At 51.7% G+C, this 18,274-nt stretch overlaps 1 protein-coding gene across 7 annotated transcripts; it reads right to left on the reverse strand.

The window, feature by feature from the left end:
• Window positions 1-47: 47 nt before the first annotated feature.
• On the reverse strand, window positions 48-17,855 carry nup98 (nucleoporin 98 and 96 precursor). Of its 7 annotated transcripts, none has more exons than XM_047020172.1 (36): window positions 17,768-17,855; window positions 16,459-16,565; window positions 16,228-16,323; window positions 15,598-15,645; window positions 14,801-14,986; window positions 14,342-14,481; window positions 14,104-14,211; window positions 13,588-13,774; window positions 13,332-13,504; window positions 12,958-13,098; window positions 12,714-12,846; window positions 12,304-12,396; window positions 12,065-12,208; window positions 11,669-11,802; window positions 11,357-11,544; window positions 11,139-11,255; window positions 10,517-10,703; window positions 10,292-10,382; window positions 10,072-10,185; window positions 9,830-9,968; window positions 9,105-9,282; window positions 8,545-8,700; window positions 7,209-7,436; window positions 6,797-6,920; window positions 6,206-6,453; window positions 5,448-5,623; window positions 5,037-5,266; window positions 4,206-4,481; window positions 3,939-4,096; window positions 3,706-3,846; window positions 3,399-3,547; window positions 2,950-3,171; window positions 2,232-2,473; window positions 1,979-2,133; window positions 1,431-1,542; window positions 48-1,285 (listed from the first exon to the last, which is right to left on the reverse strand). In XM_047020172.1, the coding sequence occupies exons 2-36, from the start codon at window positions 16,535-16,537 to the stop codon at window positions 1,038-1,040; spliced, it is 5,541 nt and encodes a 1,846-aa protein (XP_046876128.1). In that variant the 5' UTR covers window positions 16,538-16,565; window positions 17,768-17,855; the 3' UTR covers window positions 48-1,037. The 7 variants fall into 7 exon arrangements, with proteins under 7 accessions (XP_046876128.1, XP_046876126.1, XP_046876124.1 ...); XM_047020170.1 differs by having other exon boundaries at window positions 17,736-17,836; XM_047020168.1 differs by having other exon boundaries at window positions 17,648-17,836.
• Window positions 17,856-18,274: the final 419 nt, after the last annotated feature.

Raw genomic sequence — 18,274 nt, forward strand, 5'->3', positions numbered from 1 at the left:
GGTAGGTCGGTGAGGTAATAAAAGAGAAACATGACACTGACAATGAACCGGCTTCAAACTTTATTATTAAAAACTGAATCATCATTATACTCATCACAAACATGCACAGCGCGCGGATACTCTCACCGGGAAAGGCACTGAGCGCGAGGGAAGCGTCAGTATCGCGCAAAGCACACACTGGGTCAGCAGCACACCAAACTAAATCCCTTCCTCACAATGGTGTTGAACAGAAATCGAGACTGTGTTGATGCAAGATGATTCACAGAAGCAGAATCCTTAAACAATATCATTGGGGTGTCTGGGAGAAAGAACCACAGTGAAACATTTGCACTTAGGTACCAAGAGAAATATTCAATATTTCTATCGAAATATAATCAAGTGTGTTCTCTTCAATCTCTCCAGAACTCTGCATGTACACCTGATTTACAGACAGACTAAATAAAAAAAGAACTACAAAAATAGAGATATCCCTTCTCATTTTACATTTTATCTAGATCTCCTCTGGTATTCAAAATTGGGTCAAGCATTTGTACAATATTAGAAGACTAAACGGCGGTTCCTCTGTTAGACCACGCCCCCCTCCACCAGACCACGCCCCCCTACACCAGTCCAATGGAATGCCGTCTGCCTACTTTCCGACCCTTCCAGTCAGATTCAAACTTGAACAAAAAAGGGCATACTTCTGTGATGGATGTTAGAGCGTGATGTTTCGACATGTCTCTTTAAAATGGTCAGATGGTCTTACCAAGCAAGTCAAGCAGGACAAACGTTAATATTTAGACTGAATCTCTCTCACTCATACGTACACACTCACGCACACGCACGCACACACACCTTGTCAAAGTACAAAAAAGCTATACAAAACATAATGGTCAAACCAAACCCTCTTGAAGTAACACGCTTCACAAACATACAGGAACTGAGGACTGTTTTATCTGGTGTCTTTTCTTCAAAGTTTCAAACGTTGTGGGTCCGTGTACACCAGCAGCCAATCACCTGCCAGTCCTGCTAGACAGTCCCCAGCTCCCACTGGCTTCTTACAATCCTTTTTCGGTTGCCATAGGTACAGAGGTTTTGGGTGTGGCGGTTGCTAATAGGCTGACGATGATCTGCCTCAGGTATGATTGGGTGAGACCGCGGAGTTCTTCCAGGGCGTAGTCCTCTGGCATGGGCAGGCGGTCTATGTGGGAGGCCAGGGGGAGGGCCCCGGGTTCGGATCCCCCCTCAGCGCCCGGGTGCAGACTGAGGACCACCCTCAGGATGTTGGCCACGCGCTTGGCCATCTCTGGAAGACCACAAGGACACGGCAGGTAAGGGCCTCTCCCACACACACACACACACACACACACACACACACACACACAGGAATCCTAGTTTGCAGCGTGTGGGTAGTTAAGGGGCTTGTTTCCGTGGTGCAGCGGAGGACAAACCTGATTGGGCGAGGCGGTCTTTGGCAGTGCAGCAGGGGAGCAGCTCTATCCTGCTGCACAGTGACGTCACTTCTGTATGAAGCCGTTCCAGATCGTATCCTGCGCTGTCCATCTGGACACACACACACACACAGAGAAGTGAGACAACGGTTGGCTATTCCATCTTTCAAACAAACTGAGCTGTTGTAATCAGCCAAATCTATTTACAGAGTGAAGTTTGGAGATGTGTGGCAAGTCCACACAGTGACAAGCATTTGCACACAAACACACACACACACACACAGCTGAGGAGCCAGGGCTCAGATTACAGCCAGCACCGTCCCATCATCACAGCACTCACACACAGATTACCACGGGATTAGAGCTGCACTTTACATGACGACATCTAAACACCAGTCTGGAGCAGAGATCTGTCAGCTATTAACTGGGGATATTCCTAGAGAGGGTCGCCGCTGTGTAGCTGACACCAAGACTCACAGTGAGATTCATAGCTTCTCTCACACACACACACACACACACACACACACCCTCTCCCCTCTCTCCCCTACCTGCTGGATGGTGTGCAGGGTTTGGATGACCTGGATGTACTGCAGGTACACCCTGCCGGCCGTGTCCCAGTCCTGGATGACAGCACTGCGCTCAGGGACAGCCAGCCCCTCCAGGAACTCCAGCAGGTAGTCATGGTTCTCGTTGATGATACAGTCTGACACACACACACACACACACACACCAAGTAATATGAGTATGTGTATGCAAGTGTGTATACATAAGTGTGTGTGTGTGTACTAGTGTGTCCCCTACCTGAGGCCAGGTGCTGGATGACCAGCCTGTGACACTGGTTCCAGTGTCCAGCCTTGTATAGGTGCAGCGCCTCCCTGTGGTGGTCGGCGTGACTGCGGGCACGCGTGGCCTTGGCCTGGTGGAGCCACTGTTCCGGAACCATCAGCCGCTCCGTCAGGAAGCGCTCCTTCCGGCTCGACTCTTCCGTCTCCAGCAGAGGGCAGTGCATCTGTAGCATCTCCCTCACAGCTCGCTCACGCAGCCTGGACCACACACACACAGCCTCAGGACCAGAGCAGGACCACCACACACTTCTCACCCTCACACCCTCTCACCCTCACACCCTCTCACCCTCACACCCTCACACCCTCACACCCTCACACCCTCACACCCTCACACCCTCACACCCTCTCACCCTCACACCCTCTCACCCTCACACCCTCACACCCTCTCACCCTCACACCCTCTCACCCCCACACCCTCTCACCCTCTCACCCTCACACCCTCTCACCCTCTCACCCTCACACCCTCACACCCTCACACCCTCACACCCTCACACCCTCACACGCTCACACCCTCACACCCTCTCACCCTCACACCACTCAGCGATCTCCTCTCTCTGGACCGAAGACCCACATCTAACGTTTTTGGAGGCTAAGAATATTGATGCTGTGTTGTGTAACTCCCCCCCCACCCTCCCCTCCCCTCCCGCCCCAGACAGAAGGCGTGTGGTACGTACGCGTGCTGGGGGATGTGCAGCAGCACGAACACGGCCATGTCCCACATCCCTGCAGCCTCCAGCTGGGCAGCGTAGCTGGCGTGCAGCAGGCCCTGTGGAGCCGGGCCCAGGTGGCTGTAGCGCAGCGCCTGCAGGACCCCCCACAGGTGCCAGCTCAGGCGGTAGTCCAGACGACGCCAGCTCACCGTCAGAGGGTCCAGCAGCTGCTGCAGGCTGTAGTGTCTATCAGGGGGGGAGAGCCATTACAGATGGGGTTTGGTTTGGTTTGACAGGAAAGTCAGGGAGGGAGGATGGGAGAGGGAAGGCATGCAGTAAAGGGCTCAGGCTGGATTCAAACCCTGGCCGCTGCTGTAAGGCCTCAGCCTACATGGTAGGCGCCCTGTAAGGTTCATTTAAAATCAACCTTTCAAAATAAAAGTCAGTGTAGTGTACTGTGTAGACGGAGGTACCTGTTACTGTAGAGCTTCAGCAGGTGGAAGCATATGTCATACAGTGGCCTCTTGGCCCCTCCCTCCTCCTCCTCCATTTCAGGCTTTTCTGATTGGTCGATGTAAGGGGGCAGGGGTGCGCAGGCGTACCTGGGACCTGCGTCAGAGCCCTGAGGAGGAGACAGGGGTCAGACAGGGGTCAGACAGGGGTCAGACAGGGGTCAGACAGGGGCCAGACAGGGGTCAGACAGGGGTCAGACAGGGGTCAGGTGTGTGTGGTGGGGGGTCCTGGACGAGTGCTGTGCGAGGGCGAGCAGGAAGACCTCACCTGGAAGGCGTCCTGGTACTTGGCGAGGGCGTCGGCGATGGAGGCGGTGGGCGGCAGCATGTACCACAGATGCACCGCCACACAGCGTCTCCAGTCCAGCTCTGAACACACGTTCACCACGCAGTCTGTCGACTCCCACACCTGCACACACACACACACACACACAGTGAGTGATGCCTCAACCTTGCTAAACCCCTGACTGTTGACACACACACACACACAGGTGTGCGTACAGGTTTGCCTGCCAGCAGGGTGAAGATGCGCAGCCTGTCCTCCTGCAGGAAGGAGTCTGTCTGCATCCTGTTCCAGTCGGCCAGCTGCAGCGCCAGCAGCTCCCTGCAGCCCTGAGAGCCCACGGCCTGGGACAGCAGCAGGGCCAGACGGTGGTCCCCTGCACAAACACACACACAGAGAGAGAGACACGCACGTTAACATAAAGTCCACATTCTCCTTTCAAATTCTTATTCTCTTCATCCTGACCCAGCCCCCTCCCCCCTCACCGCTCTCCTGGGCCAGCCTGCAGGCCTCGCTGACTCTCTTCCCCGTCAGGTAGCTGAAGATGGCCTCCACGTGACCCCCCTTCTGGCTCCGCCCCACTTCCTGTTCGATGGCGGGGGCGGCACTGCGAGACAGCCAGGCTGAGAAGCCCCGCCTCCTCTCCAGCTGCTGCTCGTACTGGGACCCGTCCCCGGCCTCGGCCTCGGCGTCTGGGGAGGCCAACCGGCCCCAGAGAGCCTCACACAGGGTCCACACCTGCTCCCAGTGGTCCAGGACAGCTACAGGGAGAGAGCAAGTACAGCTTAGTGCACTCTGACAGGCAGGGGGAGGAAGGGAGGGGGGTGAGAGAGAGAGGCAGAGAGGGAGGGTGTGAGAGAGAGGCAGAGAGGGAGGGTGTGAGAGAGAGGCAGAGAGGGAGGGAGTGAGAGAGAGGCAGAGAGGGAGGGAGTGAGAGAGAGGCAGAGAGGGAGGGAGGCAGAGAGGGAGGGAGGGTGTGAGAGAGAGGCAGAGAGGGAGGGAGTAAGAGAGGCAGAGAGAGGCAGAGAGAGAGGGAGGGGGTGAGAGAGGCAGAGAGGGAGGGAGGGGGTGAGAGAGGCAGAGAGGGGGTGAGAGAGGCAGAGAGGGAGGGTGAGAGAGAGGCAGAGAGGGAGGGTGTGAGAGAGGCAGAGAGGGAGGGTGTGAGAGAGGCAGAGAGGGAGGGAGAGTGTGTGAGAGAGGGTGTGAGAGAGAGGCAGAGAGGGAGGCAGTTTGTGCAAGTATGTGTGGGGGTGTGGGTGGTGCTTGTATATGTACGTCTGTGTACATATGTGCGAGTGTGTGCAAGTGTGTCCTACCGTCGCCGGCCTCCGCCCCCTGCTGGAGCTCTGTGATCCAGGCAGCGTACTCGTGCAGGGCGGCCACCCCTGCCTGGGGCTGGACCAAGGGGCAGGGCTCATCTGTGGAGATGCTGCAGTGCTTCAGGCAGATCTCCAGGGGGCGCTGGTACACCTGCTGGCTCTCACCGGCCCCCGGCTCCACGGCAACAACCTGCTCCAACACCACCTTGAACGGGCTGTCTGACAACCTGGGAGGAGACACACACACCAGAGACAGGAGATGGAGAGAGGAGGGAGGGGAGGAGAGGAGAGAGAGTAGGGAAAAAAGTGAAAGAATAGCAATTAAGCACTCAGCACCTCAGGCCTTTGTGTGTGTGTATGTATGTGTCTGTGTGTGTGTGTGTTTCCAGTCTCAGAGTGCGTGCATACTTCTTGCTCCTGGCAGGTTTGGCCAGGAACCCAAACCCTCCAGCCCCCTCCCCCGGGGGGGCCAGCTCGCAGGCCCCGCCCAGCCTGTCTCCACAGTGGGCCAGAGTCCAGCCGGGGCCCCAGCCCACACGGAACGAGCGGCCGGCAAACAGCGCTGCATCCATCAGCAGACGGCCCTGGGGGAAGGAACACAGCATCACCGATCCTGAACACAGCTTCCCTGCTCCTGAACACAGCTTCACTGATCCTGAACACAGCTTCCCTGCTCCTAAACACAGCTTCCCTGTTCCTGAACACAGCTTCCCTGCTCCTGAACACAGCTTCCCTGCTCCTAAACACAGCTTCCCTGCTCCTGAACACAGCTTCCCTGCTCCTAAACACAGCTTCCCTGCTCCTGAACACAGCTTCCCTGCTCAATCACAGCTTCCCTGCTCCTGAACACAGCTTCCCTGCTCCTAAACACAGCTTCCCTGCTCCTGAACACAGCTTCCCTGCTCCTAAACACAGCTTCCCTGCTCCTAAACACAGCTTCCCTGCTCCTAAACACAGCTTCCCTGCTCCTAAACACAGCTTCCCTGCTCCTAATCACAGCTTCCCTGCTCCTGAACACAGCAGAGGCTGTCCTGTCCTAGCTCATGAAAAACGTGATGTATACGTGAGGAAGTGGAGGGCCAAACCATCTCTGATACCCCCGTCTCATATGACTGAGACGTACTGTGTGTAGTCAGAACGTTTCTCCAGGTGACAACAGGACTGACCTTGCCCAGAGTGACTGAGTTCTCCGAGGCCACGGGCCCTCCCAGCCTCCGGGCCCCCACGGTCCTAACGGGGGTCTCAGGGGCGGGGGAGGGCAGCAGGAAGGAGGGCCCCAGGGGGGGCCAGGGGGCAAGGCGGGAGGCCTCGGGGCCGCCCCGGGACACCCTCTGAGGGAGCCCCCCTCCAGGGGCCAGGTCGGGCAGCTGGGAGAACAGAGAGGTGCTGAAGCGAGTCTGGAGAAGACCTCCGACTGTAGGGGAGAGAGAGCCACACGACAGGAATACACATCAGTACTGTGTGTATACATGTATACATGCAGTACTGTGCTACAGTCCAAGCTAGGCAGAAATGTAAAAAAAAAAAAGCAAAACAAAAACACTAAGAAATAATGAAATCTTCAGACTAAAATAAAATCATTGCACTTTTATTCTGCTGCACATACCGAAGACAAAATAAATATTATTACAACACTATTCATCTAAAAAATATAGGGTGCCTAAGACTGTTGCACAGTCCTGTACATGGGCAGGAAGCATAAGGTACAAGTTCAATCCCAGAGAAGGAAACTCAAAGCCCTGTCTCGGGTCACGTACTAGAGGGTCTGCCCTGGGCGCCAGGCAACTGGATACGAGGCGACTCCACGGCACTCTTCCTCCCTGCCTGCTCATGGAACAGGTCACCATCATCATCCTCAGCAAACAGAGAAGCTTTCATGATCTGGGGGGAAACGCACACACCAGCAACACTGCTGTCAGGTACCACACAGGAATCTGTGTGTGTGTGTGTGTAAATGTGCTACCAGCAGGGTGTGTGTGTGTGTGTGTGTATGTGCTACCTGCAGGGTGTGTGTGTGCTACCTGCAGGGTGTGTGTGTGTGTTACCTGCAGGGTGTGTTTGTGTGTTACCTGCAGGGTGTGTGTGTGTGTGTTACCTGCAGGGTGTGTTTGTGTGTGCTACCTGCAGGGTGTGTGTGTGTGTTACCTGCAGGGTGTGTGTGTGTGTTACCTGCAGGGTGTGAGGGTTGATCCCCAGAGACGAGGCGATCTGACTGGATGCTGACAGGTGTTCCTGCTCTGCAGGCGTCCACACGCCCAGACGACCCCTGAGCTCCTCCCCCTGAACACCCCCCTCCTCCTCCTCCAGCACGCTCTCTCCAGGGGCATCCTGGGTAATGTCTGCCATGTCGCTGTCCACTTCCGACACACGGCTCATCAGCTCCAGCAGGGCGGCCGTCTGATCTCCCACACACACACACACACACACACAGGCACACACACACAGGCACACACACACAGGCACACACACACAGCATAGAAACACAGTTGAGGGTCAGTGATCTGTCTGCCTGTCTGAGGTGAGCAGGTGTGTGTATAAACCACAGGAGGTGGAGATCAGGCTGAATGAGCCCTATATGAGCACTGCTCCAGTCCTCCAGAGTTGACAGACCAGCCTGGGGGGGGGGAGGGGTCATATCACATCTGTTTATTTCTGACCATGTTCACATCACATACAAGGTATTGCACACAAAGCCTACTCATTGTAGGTAGGTTATACATGAAAGTTATAAAAGATATTTCCTAAAAATGATCTGAAATGCTCAGAGTATACTCTTAATATAACTAATACCCGATATAACTCTTAATAAACAGAGGTGACTTCTGATTCTCAGAAGTTCAGGAAAAAGTGCATCACCTTTTGCTCACAATATAATAATCCTCATCCAGACCTCAATTTATGAAAGGTTTGCAAAAGAAAAGAAAATTCTCTGCCTGAAGAATAACAGGTACATGACATAGCCGACATAAGTACATGCAGGTCTACCATAAAAACAGTGAGCAATTCATATGTCTAATAAACATTTTATTTTATCCAACTTATTTAAGCTAGTTAATCAGTTATCCACCTCAATAACCACACTTGACAACATATTTAAAATGTACATATGTAAATATTACATTCAAAAATATAATTTTTGCTGTTGATTTGGTTGTTTTTCAGACGTATGTGTGTGTGTGTTCAGGACAGAGACAGAACACACACACTGACTCTCCAGTCAGACCCCTGCAGCAACCTTAGATGCAATTACAAAAATAAAGAGTAGAAATTCACATTTTCTTCTACTTAATAAAAGGACAAAAAGATTATCCGCTGTTGTGTTAGGGTTGTTCTGCTCCGTGTGTGTGTGTGTGTGTGTGTGTGTGAGAGAGGGAGGGAGGAGCGCACACGCACGCACACACACACACGCACGCACGCACACACACACACACACACTGAGGTTGTGTCTACTCTGCTGTTAAAGCTTCCTCTGTGCAGGTCAGTGTGGTTGGGCGTCTCAGTCTACCTGAGCCTGTGGCGCCACCTGCTGCTGGGAAGGAGGAAGCTGCTGCAGGCTGGCAGGAAGTGAGGTTGCCGTCTTCAGCTTCTTGGGGTCCACTTTGACAGGAAGCTCGTCCTCCTCGTCAGAGTCCTGGAGGCCGTACTTGGAGAAGTGCGCCACCTGTGGAGAGAGACGGAATTGTCAACAACAAAAAAATCGAAGTTTTACTATTATGGATACTATTATTGAATCTATTCTATAATCAATGTTAGCAAATATATAATATTATAATGATTTAATTTATTATATAATATAAGACAAATGAAAGAATACTTGATTCTGTAATACATCCTGTAGACTAGAATTAGAAAGGAGCTGTTTATGTATGTGGGGGTCAGATGGCAGAGCGGTTAGGGAGTCGGCCTATTAATCAGAAGGTTGTTGGTTTGATTCCCTGCCAAATGACGTTGTGGGCAAGGCACTTCACCCTACTCGCCTCGTGGAGAATGTCCCTGTACTTACTGTAAGTCGCTCTGGATAAGAGCGTCTGCTAAATGACTCCATGTGAATGTGTGCTTGCCCACCTCAAACACCCAGGAGCCGGTCTCTGGGCGGTACTCCAGGAAGCGGGCTCCCTGCCTGCGCGAGGCGTTCTCCAGCCGGCCCTCGTAGTTCATCCCCGACAGCCTGTCAGGGCTCTTGATCTGGGTGCAGCTCGTCTTGTCGTTAGGCCACACCCCATCCAGGGTCACCTCGGCACGCCTGGGAGGAAGAGAAGAAGACACGAGGAAGAGAAGACACGAGGAAGAGAAGAAGACACGAGGAAGAGAAGACACGAGGAAGAGAAGAAGACATGAGGAAGAGAAGACACGAGGAAGAGAAGAAGACATGAGGAAGAGAAGAAGACATGAGGAAGAGAAGACACGAGGAAGAGAAGAAGACACGAGGAAGAGAAGAAGACACGAGGAAGAGAAGAAGACATGAGGAAGAGAAGACACGAGGAAGAGAAGAAGACATGAGGAAGAGAAGACACGAGGAAGAGAAGAAGACATGAGGAAGAGAAGACATAAGACACGAGGAAGAGAAGACATAAGACACGAGGAAGAGAAGACATGAGGAAGATAAGACATGAGGCAGAGAAGAAGGAAGAGAAGACACGAGGAAGAGAAGAAGAAAGAGGAAGAGAAGATATGAGGAAGAGAAGAAGACATGAGGAAGAATGCGGTGAGGAAGCTGTGGGTCCCTGGATCCCCCCTGCCTCAGGGAGGATAGACTAAGCTGTGGATTGGAGCATACGCATGTCACTCACCTGTTAAGCCCCTCCCCCTCCGGAGGCTTGTTTTTGTCATCTGGGTAGATGATGACCTCCTTGCGTCTGAAGTGGACGATCTCGTCCAGGTTGAGTCCAGTCATGTTCACCACCCCAGGGAAGAACACCGACCCGTAGCCTGCAGACAGACAAACAGCGACCAGGTGAGAGAGGCTTTCGGCAGGTCCGGAAGGTTCTCTCTGGACATCAGGAGAACAGCATGAGACGAGAGGGGTCTGTACCTTTCCTTCCCACAGTGAAGTTCTCCACGACACACTCTCCGTTCTCATCCAGCATCTTGGCCAGCTCGTCCATGGAGGGGATGGTGTAGTACCCCACCTTCCCCAGCACGATCCCTGAGAGACACACACCACAGGGGTCACACGTGTTAAACAATGACTTCAACTATGTTTAACCAGTCACCAGGAGGTCAGAGGAGGTGTGTTGGGGGCGGGGCCTGACCTGCAGGGTGGGCGGGCTGCTGAGAGTCAGGCTCCTCCTCTCCTTCCTCCTGGACGGAGTCGTCTCCCAGGGAGATGTCCTCACTGCTCACCTGGAGGGACAGGGACCAATCAGGGAGCTGAATCTGTACGACTACACCTCCAGATCTCCTGGATTACTCCAGGTGCAGGCTCTGTTGTCTCCAAGGAGACTTCCTGTCCATTTCCTGTCACCGTGGAAACTCACCTCCAGGCCGTTCCTCCCCGCGGCCCCTGGCTTATGGGCATTGAGCTCTGAGATGGTGTCCTGCAGGGATTGGTTGGCTTGGCCCTGGGGGATGGGCTTGGCGATGGGATTGGTGTAGAACTTAATGACCTCGGGGTCGTCGGCTGTTTCAGGCTCCACCTCTCTCACGTCATCGTCATCCTCCAGGCTGGCAGGACCAGGACACAGTCAGCCCACTGAACGGCCACAGAAGCACCTAGGCGTGTGTGTGTATCTCTGTGTGTGTGTGTGTATCTCTGTGTGTGTGTGTGTGTGTCTCTCTGTGTGTGTGAGTGTATGTGTGTGTGTGTGTGTGTATCTGTGTGTGTGTGTATGTGTGTGTGTGTGTGAGTGTATCTCTGTGTGTGTGTGTGTATCTCTGTGTGTGTGTGTGTGTATCTCTGTGTGTGTGTGTGTGTATCTCTGTGTGTGTGTGTGTGTGTGTGTATCTCTGTGTGTGTGTGTGTGTATCTCTGTGTGTGTGTGTGTGTATCTCTGTGTGTGTGTGTGTGTGTATCTCTGTGTGTGTGTGTGTGTGTATCTCTGTGTGTGTGTGTGTGTATCTCTGTGTGTGTGTGTGTGTATCTCTGTGTGTGTGTCTGACCTGAGTCCGTTGTGAGGGTACTCAGAGGGGGAGGCCAGGTCATCCTCTCTGCTGACAGGGCTGCTGTACAGGCTGCTGCCGTTCAGGTTCTTCAGAACTAGCTTCTTGATGCTCTTCCTGCCTCACACACACACACACCATCAGCCAACACCCCCACACAGCATGCCTCCCTGCTCAGCCTGTGCAGGAGCAGAGCAAACGTGATGTCCTGGACGTACCTGGGCATGAAGGCTCCGTTGGTGAGCGAGGGCTCGTCGTCGTCCAGCCCATCAAACAGCTGGTTCTTGGAGGAGCCGGATGATGTCAGAGCTTTGGGGCGCACGCGCGTGGCGGGCCGGGGGGTCAGCTTGTAGTGCGTGGGAGTGGTCAGAGCCTTCTGGGCAGCTGGATTGGTTGGTTTCAGACGCTGTCAGGGACAAGGTAGGAAAAGAAAGAGGCTGTGTTCAAGCTCCATCAAGTATATCTGAAATGGACTTTCACTGCAGGCTGCCCCTGCCTGTTACCCCTGCCTACTGCCCCGCCCGCCTCACCTCCTCCTTCTTCTTGGGGTCAGAGAGCGGGTTCCTGAAGAGGGGCGAGTCTCCGAAGGGGGAGTAGGTGAGAGCGTTGATCTGCTGCTGCATCACGGCCTGCTGGGCCGCGGCCGCATTGGGGTCTGTCAGTGCTGGGGACAAAACACACCCCGTTACTATGGACATAACACACCCCGTTACTATGGACACAACACCCCCCCCCGTTACTATGGACACAACACCCCGCGTTACTATGGACACAACACCCCCCTGTTACTAAGGACACAACACCCCCGTTACTAAGGACACAACACAACACCCCCCGTTACTATGGACACAACACCCTCCGTTACTATGGACACAACACCCTCCGTTACTATGGACACAACACACAGGGAGACTCAGGATTCTTACCGACAGGCTGCTGTGGAGCTCCAAAGCCCAGCGTGCTGGCTCCCGTGCTGAACCCAGGGGCCCCGAACCCCCCCACCGTGCCCAGCGTGGCACCCAGCTTGTTCTGGGTGTTCCCGAACAGTGAAGTCTGGCCCGTGCCCACAGCTAGCGACAACGAGCACCAGCGTTAGCATCGTTAGCATCGTTGCCACACTCCCAGACAACAGGCTAGTCCTCTCTGCTCCCTGAGCTGTACTTACCGGTTCCAAAGGCCGTCCCCAGCCCCGCGCCCAGGCCTCCCGGGGCAGCCTTGTTCCCAAACAGGCCTCCTGTCGCAGGGTTGGCTCCGAAACCTTCAACACATGCAGGAAAAACTAAATGAGGATGTTACATATGCATCAGATTCATCTGTGTGTGTGTGTGTGTGGGGTGGGGGGTTCAAAGCTAAATTACTGTTTCACATGACTTCAGGGTGTAAATCAATAATCAGGTTGTTGTTGTCGTCAATCAGACAACTTAACACTTAAACCAGGAAACATCAAGACTGCCCTCTGGTGGGCAACCGGCGTCACGTGCAGCACTTTGAGGACGTGCTGCACAAACCAGTCCTCTGGTGAGCAAAACAAGAGGGACACATCCAGGGGGGGGGGCGAGAGAGTAGGACACTCACCGAAGCTGGACGTGTTTGTCCCTGTTCCCAGAGTGAGGGCAGGCTTGTTTCCAAACAGACCAGTGCCTGTCCCGAAGGAAGAGGCGCTGGTGGTGGTGGTGCCAAAACCAGCCGTCTTATTGCCAAACAGGTTCTGAAGAGACAAGCCAACACACGTTAGTCTGCGTGACTACGACCAACACAGGAGACAGTTGGTCCATTTCCTAACACGGTATCTTTTCCAGCCATGAGGACGACTGGTTACCTGTGCACCGGCGTTGCCGAAGCCGGTGTTGGGTTGACCGAAGAGTCCGGTGGCAGCACCAAAGCCAGTGGCCGTGCTGGTCTGAGCCGTGTTCCCAAACAGCCCCCCCGCCTGGGAGGCTGCGGTGTTCCCAAACAGCCCCTGGAGGAGAAGGCAACCTCATCACATACTGACACACACCACAACCTCATCCACATTCTGACACACACCACAACCTCATCACATACCGACACACACCACAACCTCATCACATACTGACATTTTTGGTTGTTCCAAAATGTTAACTTTGCTCTTGTAACTTCTTGTCACCCCTCCCATTACATGACAGTGTACTGAGAGTTGTGTGTGTGTGTGTGTGGACTCTGATAACTCACCATGCTGCTAGTGTTAGGCTGGCCCATGGTGCTGGTGTTACCGAAGGAGAAGCCAGTGTTGGGGGTGGCGGCGGGCTGGCCGAAGGGCTTGAACAGGCTGGCAGCCTGCTGAGGCTGCTGCTGGGGCTGCTGCGTCTGGCCAAACAGACTGGTGGCTGCAAACCCTCCCGTACCTGAAGATAAGACACCGTTAACCACATGGGTGGACCGGCACAGAGGCATTCATCTGGACTGGCTGAGTGTGTGGGGGTCTCACTGGGGCCGAAGGTGGAGGTCTTGGCCTGGCCGAAGGAGAAGCCTGTGTTGGTGGCTGTGGAGCCGAACAAGCCAGCTGCAGTGCTGGGAGGGGCCGCTGCAGCCGCCCCAAACAGCCCCCCCGCCCCCCCTGCCATCGGGGTGGTGGGACCCTTCCTCCCTGCCTGGTAGTCCTCCAGCCTCAGCTCCTACACACACAAACACACACGGACACACACACAGGGACACACACACACACACAGGGACACACACACACGCACGGACACACACATACAGGGACACACACACACGCACATGGACACACACACACACACACACGGACACACACACAGAGGCATTAAGAAGATGTTCTGGCACATTTTGAAAACTGTCAACATCAAAAGATAGCAGCCACTTGCTATCAAAAGATGTTCAGACAGGATTCTGATACTTTCCTTCAAAACACAGATTCACAGATTCGACTTGATGTCAGACATGCAAGTGAGACTTTTGGGATAACCCTGCCACCAGACCGTACCTCTAGAGACTTGTTCTCGTATTCCTTCATGGCTGTGATACACTGGTGCTTGGTGTTGATACTGGTGGTCACCCCCCCTTTGACCATGGTGTCACTTCCTGTTGGAGGCTGGGGAGGACAGGATGTAGGGGATTCATTGAGACCCAGAAGGTACAGAAATATGAATTCACAGCTAGCAAAAAATATAATGTGAACACTGGGTACTTTTTTGAAGGACTCTGAATACGGTCAAACTTACATTGAACTTGACAGTTGTGCCTGGCTGGGTGGCAGCAAAGCCGGTGTTACCAAACAAGGAGCTTGTTGCTGCTCCAAAGGGGTTGGAGTTGGTGTTGGTGGTGCCGAACAAGCCACCACTGGCGGTGCTGGTGCCAAATGCTAGGAAACAGGTCATATGTACAATGTCACCTTCAAAACTAAACGTTCCTAAATATGTACAGCATACTGTGTACCTACTGTAGTTCATTGTGCTTCTATATTAGACTGGTAAAATTTATTTTTAACAATAGATCCATGACCCTCTATTTAACAAACTGTTTCAAGCAGATGGCTCTGCAGAGGGATTTAGGCAACAACATAACACTACAATTCCTCAAAAGAATACTGGCATTATTACATCTCAGAATTCTAAGGCAGATAAAGAATCCTAAATAACAAACATTCCAAAACTAAACCGAAAACCAAGTATGCCACTGACTGCCAAAGGAGGCTGGTTTGGCGGCCCCGAAGGCGTTGCTCGTCTGAGAGAACAGTCCACCTCCTCCGCCCGTGTTGGCGCTGCCAAACAAGCTGGACGTGGCCCCGCCGGCTGCTCCGAAGCCAAACCCACTACTGGTCGACGATGTCACCGGCTGACTGAACGTGCTGGAGCCAAAAAGACCACCTGGGAGAGGTACATAAAAAAAAGCTCACAAGAACATCAATCCCTCAAGCCAACACACTGCACGCTCACTTCCGCTCGCCTTTCTGACATCCTCAAAAGCCCCAAATCCCAGGACTCTGTAAGACGCTGTTGAGTGGAATAACCCCAGAGAAAATCTGCTTCTAAAAGGCTGTGCGCGTCTGGATTTCTATCCTTCTCTCTGCTCTCTCAGGAGGGCCGTACAGTGTCCTCAGTCTACGTGATCACACTCCCATTAAGAGCACAGTGCAGGTGGCGGCCATGTTGGAACAAGGCTTCACTCAGTGAACCTTACCGTGCGTGTCCACTACAGCGGAGCGGAGCGTCGGCTTCCAATTCATTTTCAATAAAACCGGGCGTTGACGCTCGCTTACGCTCCCACAATGCCCTAAACGAGCGTCAACGCCCGGTTTCATTGAAAATGAATTGGAAGCAGACGCTCCGCTCCGCTGTAGTGGACACGCACGGTTACTGTGAAACCCTTCTGCACCTCTTTCCATAGCAACACATGAACTGTTTAAGCCCAGGCAGCCTAGCTGTGACAGCCCTGTGAGGCCGTTGAGCTCTGTGTGTGCGCTGCAGGCCATGCTTACCTCCTCGACCTGCACCAGTGTGGATTTGTTGTGGATTGGCTGTCATCACTTTTGAGAGAGTAAAGCATTACAGGGTGGAGTTAGACACACATTCAACCACCACAGATCACCATGACGATGAGCACAGCAGAACTCACCCTCAGGCTCTACAGTTAGTGGCAGTGTGATCATGCAGATTCACTGTTCAGGCAGTGCAAACGTGATGATTGACAGGCCTATTTGGTCATTTAATGGTATGCGACACAAAGCCTGACAGTCATCATGTGACAAAGATCGAGGCCCAAGTCATTGGCTTCTTCCGGTCACGCAAACATTACACCAATGAAGGTTTGCATTTAAGTCACTGTGGTTATTCAAAGTAAGACGTCAAATCCACTTTTACTGACCCACTGCTTCTTCTGCTTGCTTATTGGCCAGGGTACTAGAGCAGTGGATCATCAGTCATGATATGTTATAAAAAACGAAATATGTAAATGTATATGTGACATCACAACTGAGGGCCTTCTAGTCATGATGAAAAACCCTCTCAGTAACAGCCCAACAGTAGTTAACATTAACCACAAAATTACAGCTGATCAGTTCTTTGGTGGAAATGAGAGGATGTCATACATATCTGGGATGGGAGCTAACCTGGTTTATTCTGTGTTGCTCCAAATAGTCCTCCTGTGTTGTTCGTTGCTCCAAAGGCAGAGGCACCGAAACCACCAGCCGCCCCAAAACCAGCATCTGCATCAAAATAAACAGGATGTCAAAATCCCCTTCAGAGCCGCCTTTCAAGGCAAATTATATGGCAAGGAATGAAAGCTAATATTTAGCTTTCAGTCTATTTTCAAATAGACTGGGAACCTTGTTGCAACTTACTTTGCTGCCCAAAGGTAGACGAAGTCCCAAATCCACCGGTACCTCCCCCGAAAGGAGCACCAAACGACTTGTTGAACATCTTCTATAACTAGTTGGACTGCATATGTCTGCTTGGGGGACATGGAGAAAACAACAAACGTAGCATAGCTTCACTTAAATCCAGTCATGAGAGCCGTAGCAGCAAACTAGCTCAACAAATCTAGTTTACCAAACACTTTATTCGTTAACATAGCTAGTCTAGCTCGGCAACCTCTAAACGTTTAAGAAATATCAATAAGTAAATCACTAATTAAGTAGATTAACCCACAACATAATAATCGAAACTCGGGTAACTGACTAAATCTTTTAATAACAGAGTGCAAGGGTATCTCGTATGACTAAAATCCCTATGATAGCTAACTACCCTACTGTAGTCTTCAAGTAGCTAATGCCCAGCGAGATCGAGCCAGATTAGACCGGTTAAAAGTGCTACATCTACTTTATTTGACCTAAATCTAAGAAATTGCTAAATTCGCATGTGAAAGACCATTTATATCAATAGTTAGCTAGCTAACCAACCTTGTTCCAAACCATGTGTAGCTAGCTAGCCAACAAGCACGCAATTTGTCGGACAGTTCATAACCATCTTGCATAGGCGAGTCTATTTGTCTAGCTTCTCAGTCTGGCTAAATTGACATCGTTTTCATATTACTAATAAACGTCAACAATATTAAGTGAACAGAACAAAAACCCGATTAATACCTTTGATTGGCTAGCTATCTCGACTGTAGCTATGCATTACGAACTATGTGAAGTGTTCTTACTTGTTCATGATCTTAGCATATTGCTAGCTCTAGCTAGACTAGTAGATAGCCTAGCTACCTAGCAAGTACTGTAAAAGGCTAGCTAGTAGTAGTAGACTGTCGTCATGTTATATTTACAACTGGGCTACCATGAAAGCAGTTTGATCCAAGTTAACATGTTAGGTAGCTTGATAGATAGATACAGGAAATTATTTTGCATAAGTATAAAACACCACAGCTGGCTAACGTTTACTTAAATAGAGGAATCCAGTAATTGAGTATTTCATCTGTCGGCGGGCCTAGATACCTAGCTAGCTAGCTCTAGCTTTCTGACGCAAGTTAGCTAGTGCTATCCAACTTACGCTAGGACAACTAGCTTGTTTACTAGCTACCAAAGTAACACTCACAGTAAGTATTTAGCCGTCGTATTACTCGACTTGTGATTCACTCAAAAATACAGCCGAAATAAGCTCGTGATATTGTCTAGTTACCCACAGGTGTGCGATTGGGTTGGGAGAATTCTATACCTAGCAAGCTAATTGTTGCTAATGCGAAGCACAACGCGGAGGGAAACTGTGGCGGTAAGAGATGATAAAACCCTGAACGTCATCACGTCGTAGACAGTTTTGAGTTACTTCACTCGTTCCAATGATCCCGGGCCATAGACAACACAGACATTACATGAATCAATACAGTATGAATCCACCGATTTATTCCAAGAAAATCACAAACAAACTTTTCAAATTTGCATCAAGGAGTAACACACTTGCAGCCCTACTATTAGGTTAGACGGTTGTAATTATCCGTTGTTATTAATATAATAACTTGTATCCCAAAATGATGTTGACAGAGAGACAGGGAGAAAACAACCTCTAAATGGAACTGAATGATCTACTTAGATGAACTGTTGCGTAATGACTACAGATATGGTGAAGACTCGAGATGGAAATCAGCACTATAGTGCACAGCGTCTACTTGTGTTCATTTATCCATGATCAGTTTTAAAGTCATGGAAACCTGTAATCAATTTTAGA

The sequence above is a fragment of the Hypomesus transpacificus genome, chromosome 5, assembly GCF_021917145.1.
Source record: "Hypomesus transpacificus isolate Combined female chromosome 5, fHypTra1, whole genome shotgun sequence".
In the NCBI taxonomy this organism is placed as follows: domain Eukaryota; kingdom Metazoa; phylum Chordata; class Actinopteri; order Osmeriformes; family Osmeridae; genus Hypomesus; species Hypomesus transpacificus.

Excerpts from the sequence above, each read along its gene's own strand:
- nup98 (XM_047020172.1), bottom strand. The coding sequence starts at position 16,537 with ATGTTCAACAAGTCGTTTGGTGCTCCTTTCGGGGGAGGTACCGGTGGA. Across the intron at positions 16,324-16,458 it reads GTCTACCTTTGGGCAGCAAA|ATGCTGGTTTTGGGGCGGCT; the intron begins GTAAGTTGCAAC and ends ATTTTGATGCAG. Across the intron at positions 5,267-5,447 it reads AAACCTGCCAGGAGCAAGAA|GTTGTCAGACAGCCCGTTCA; the intron begins GTATGCACGCAC and ends GTCTCCTCCCAG.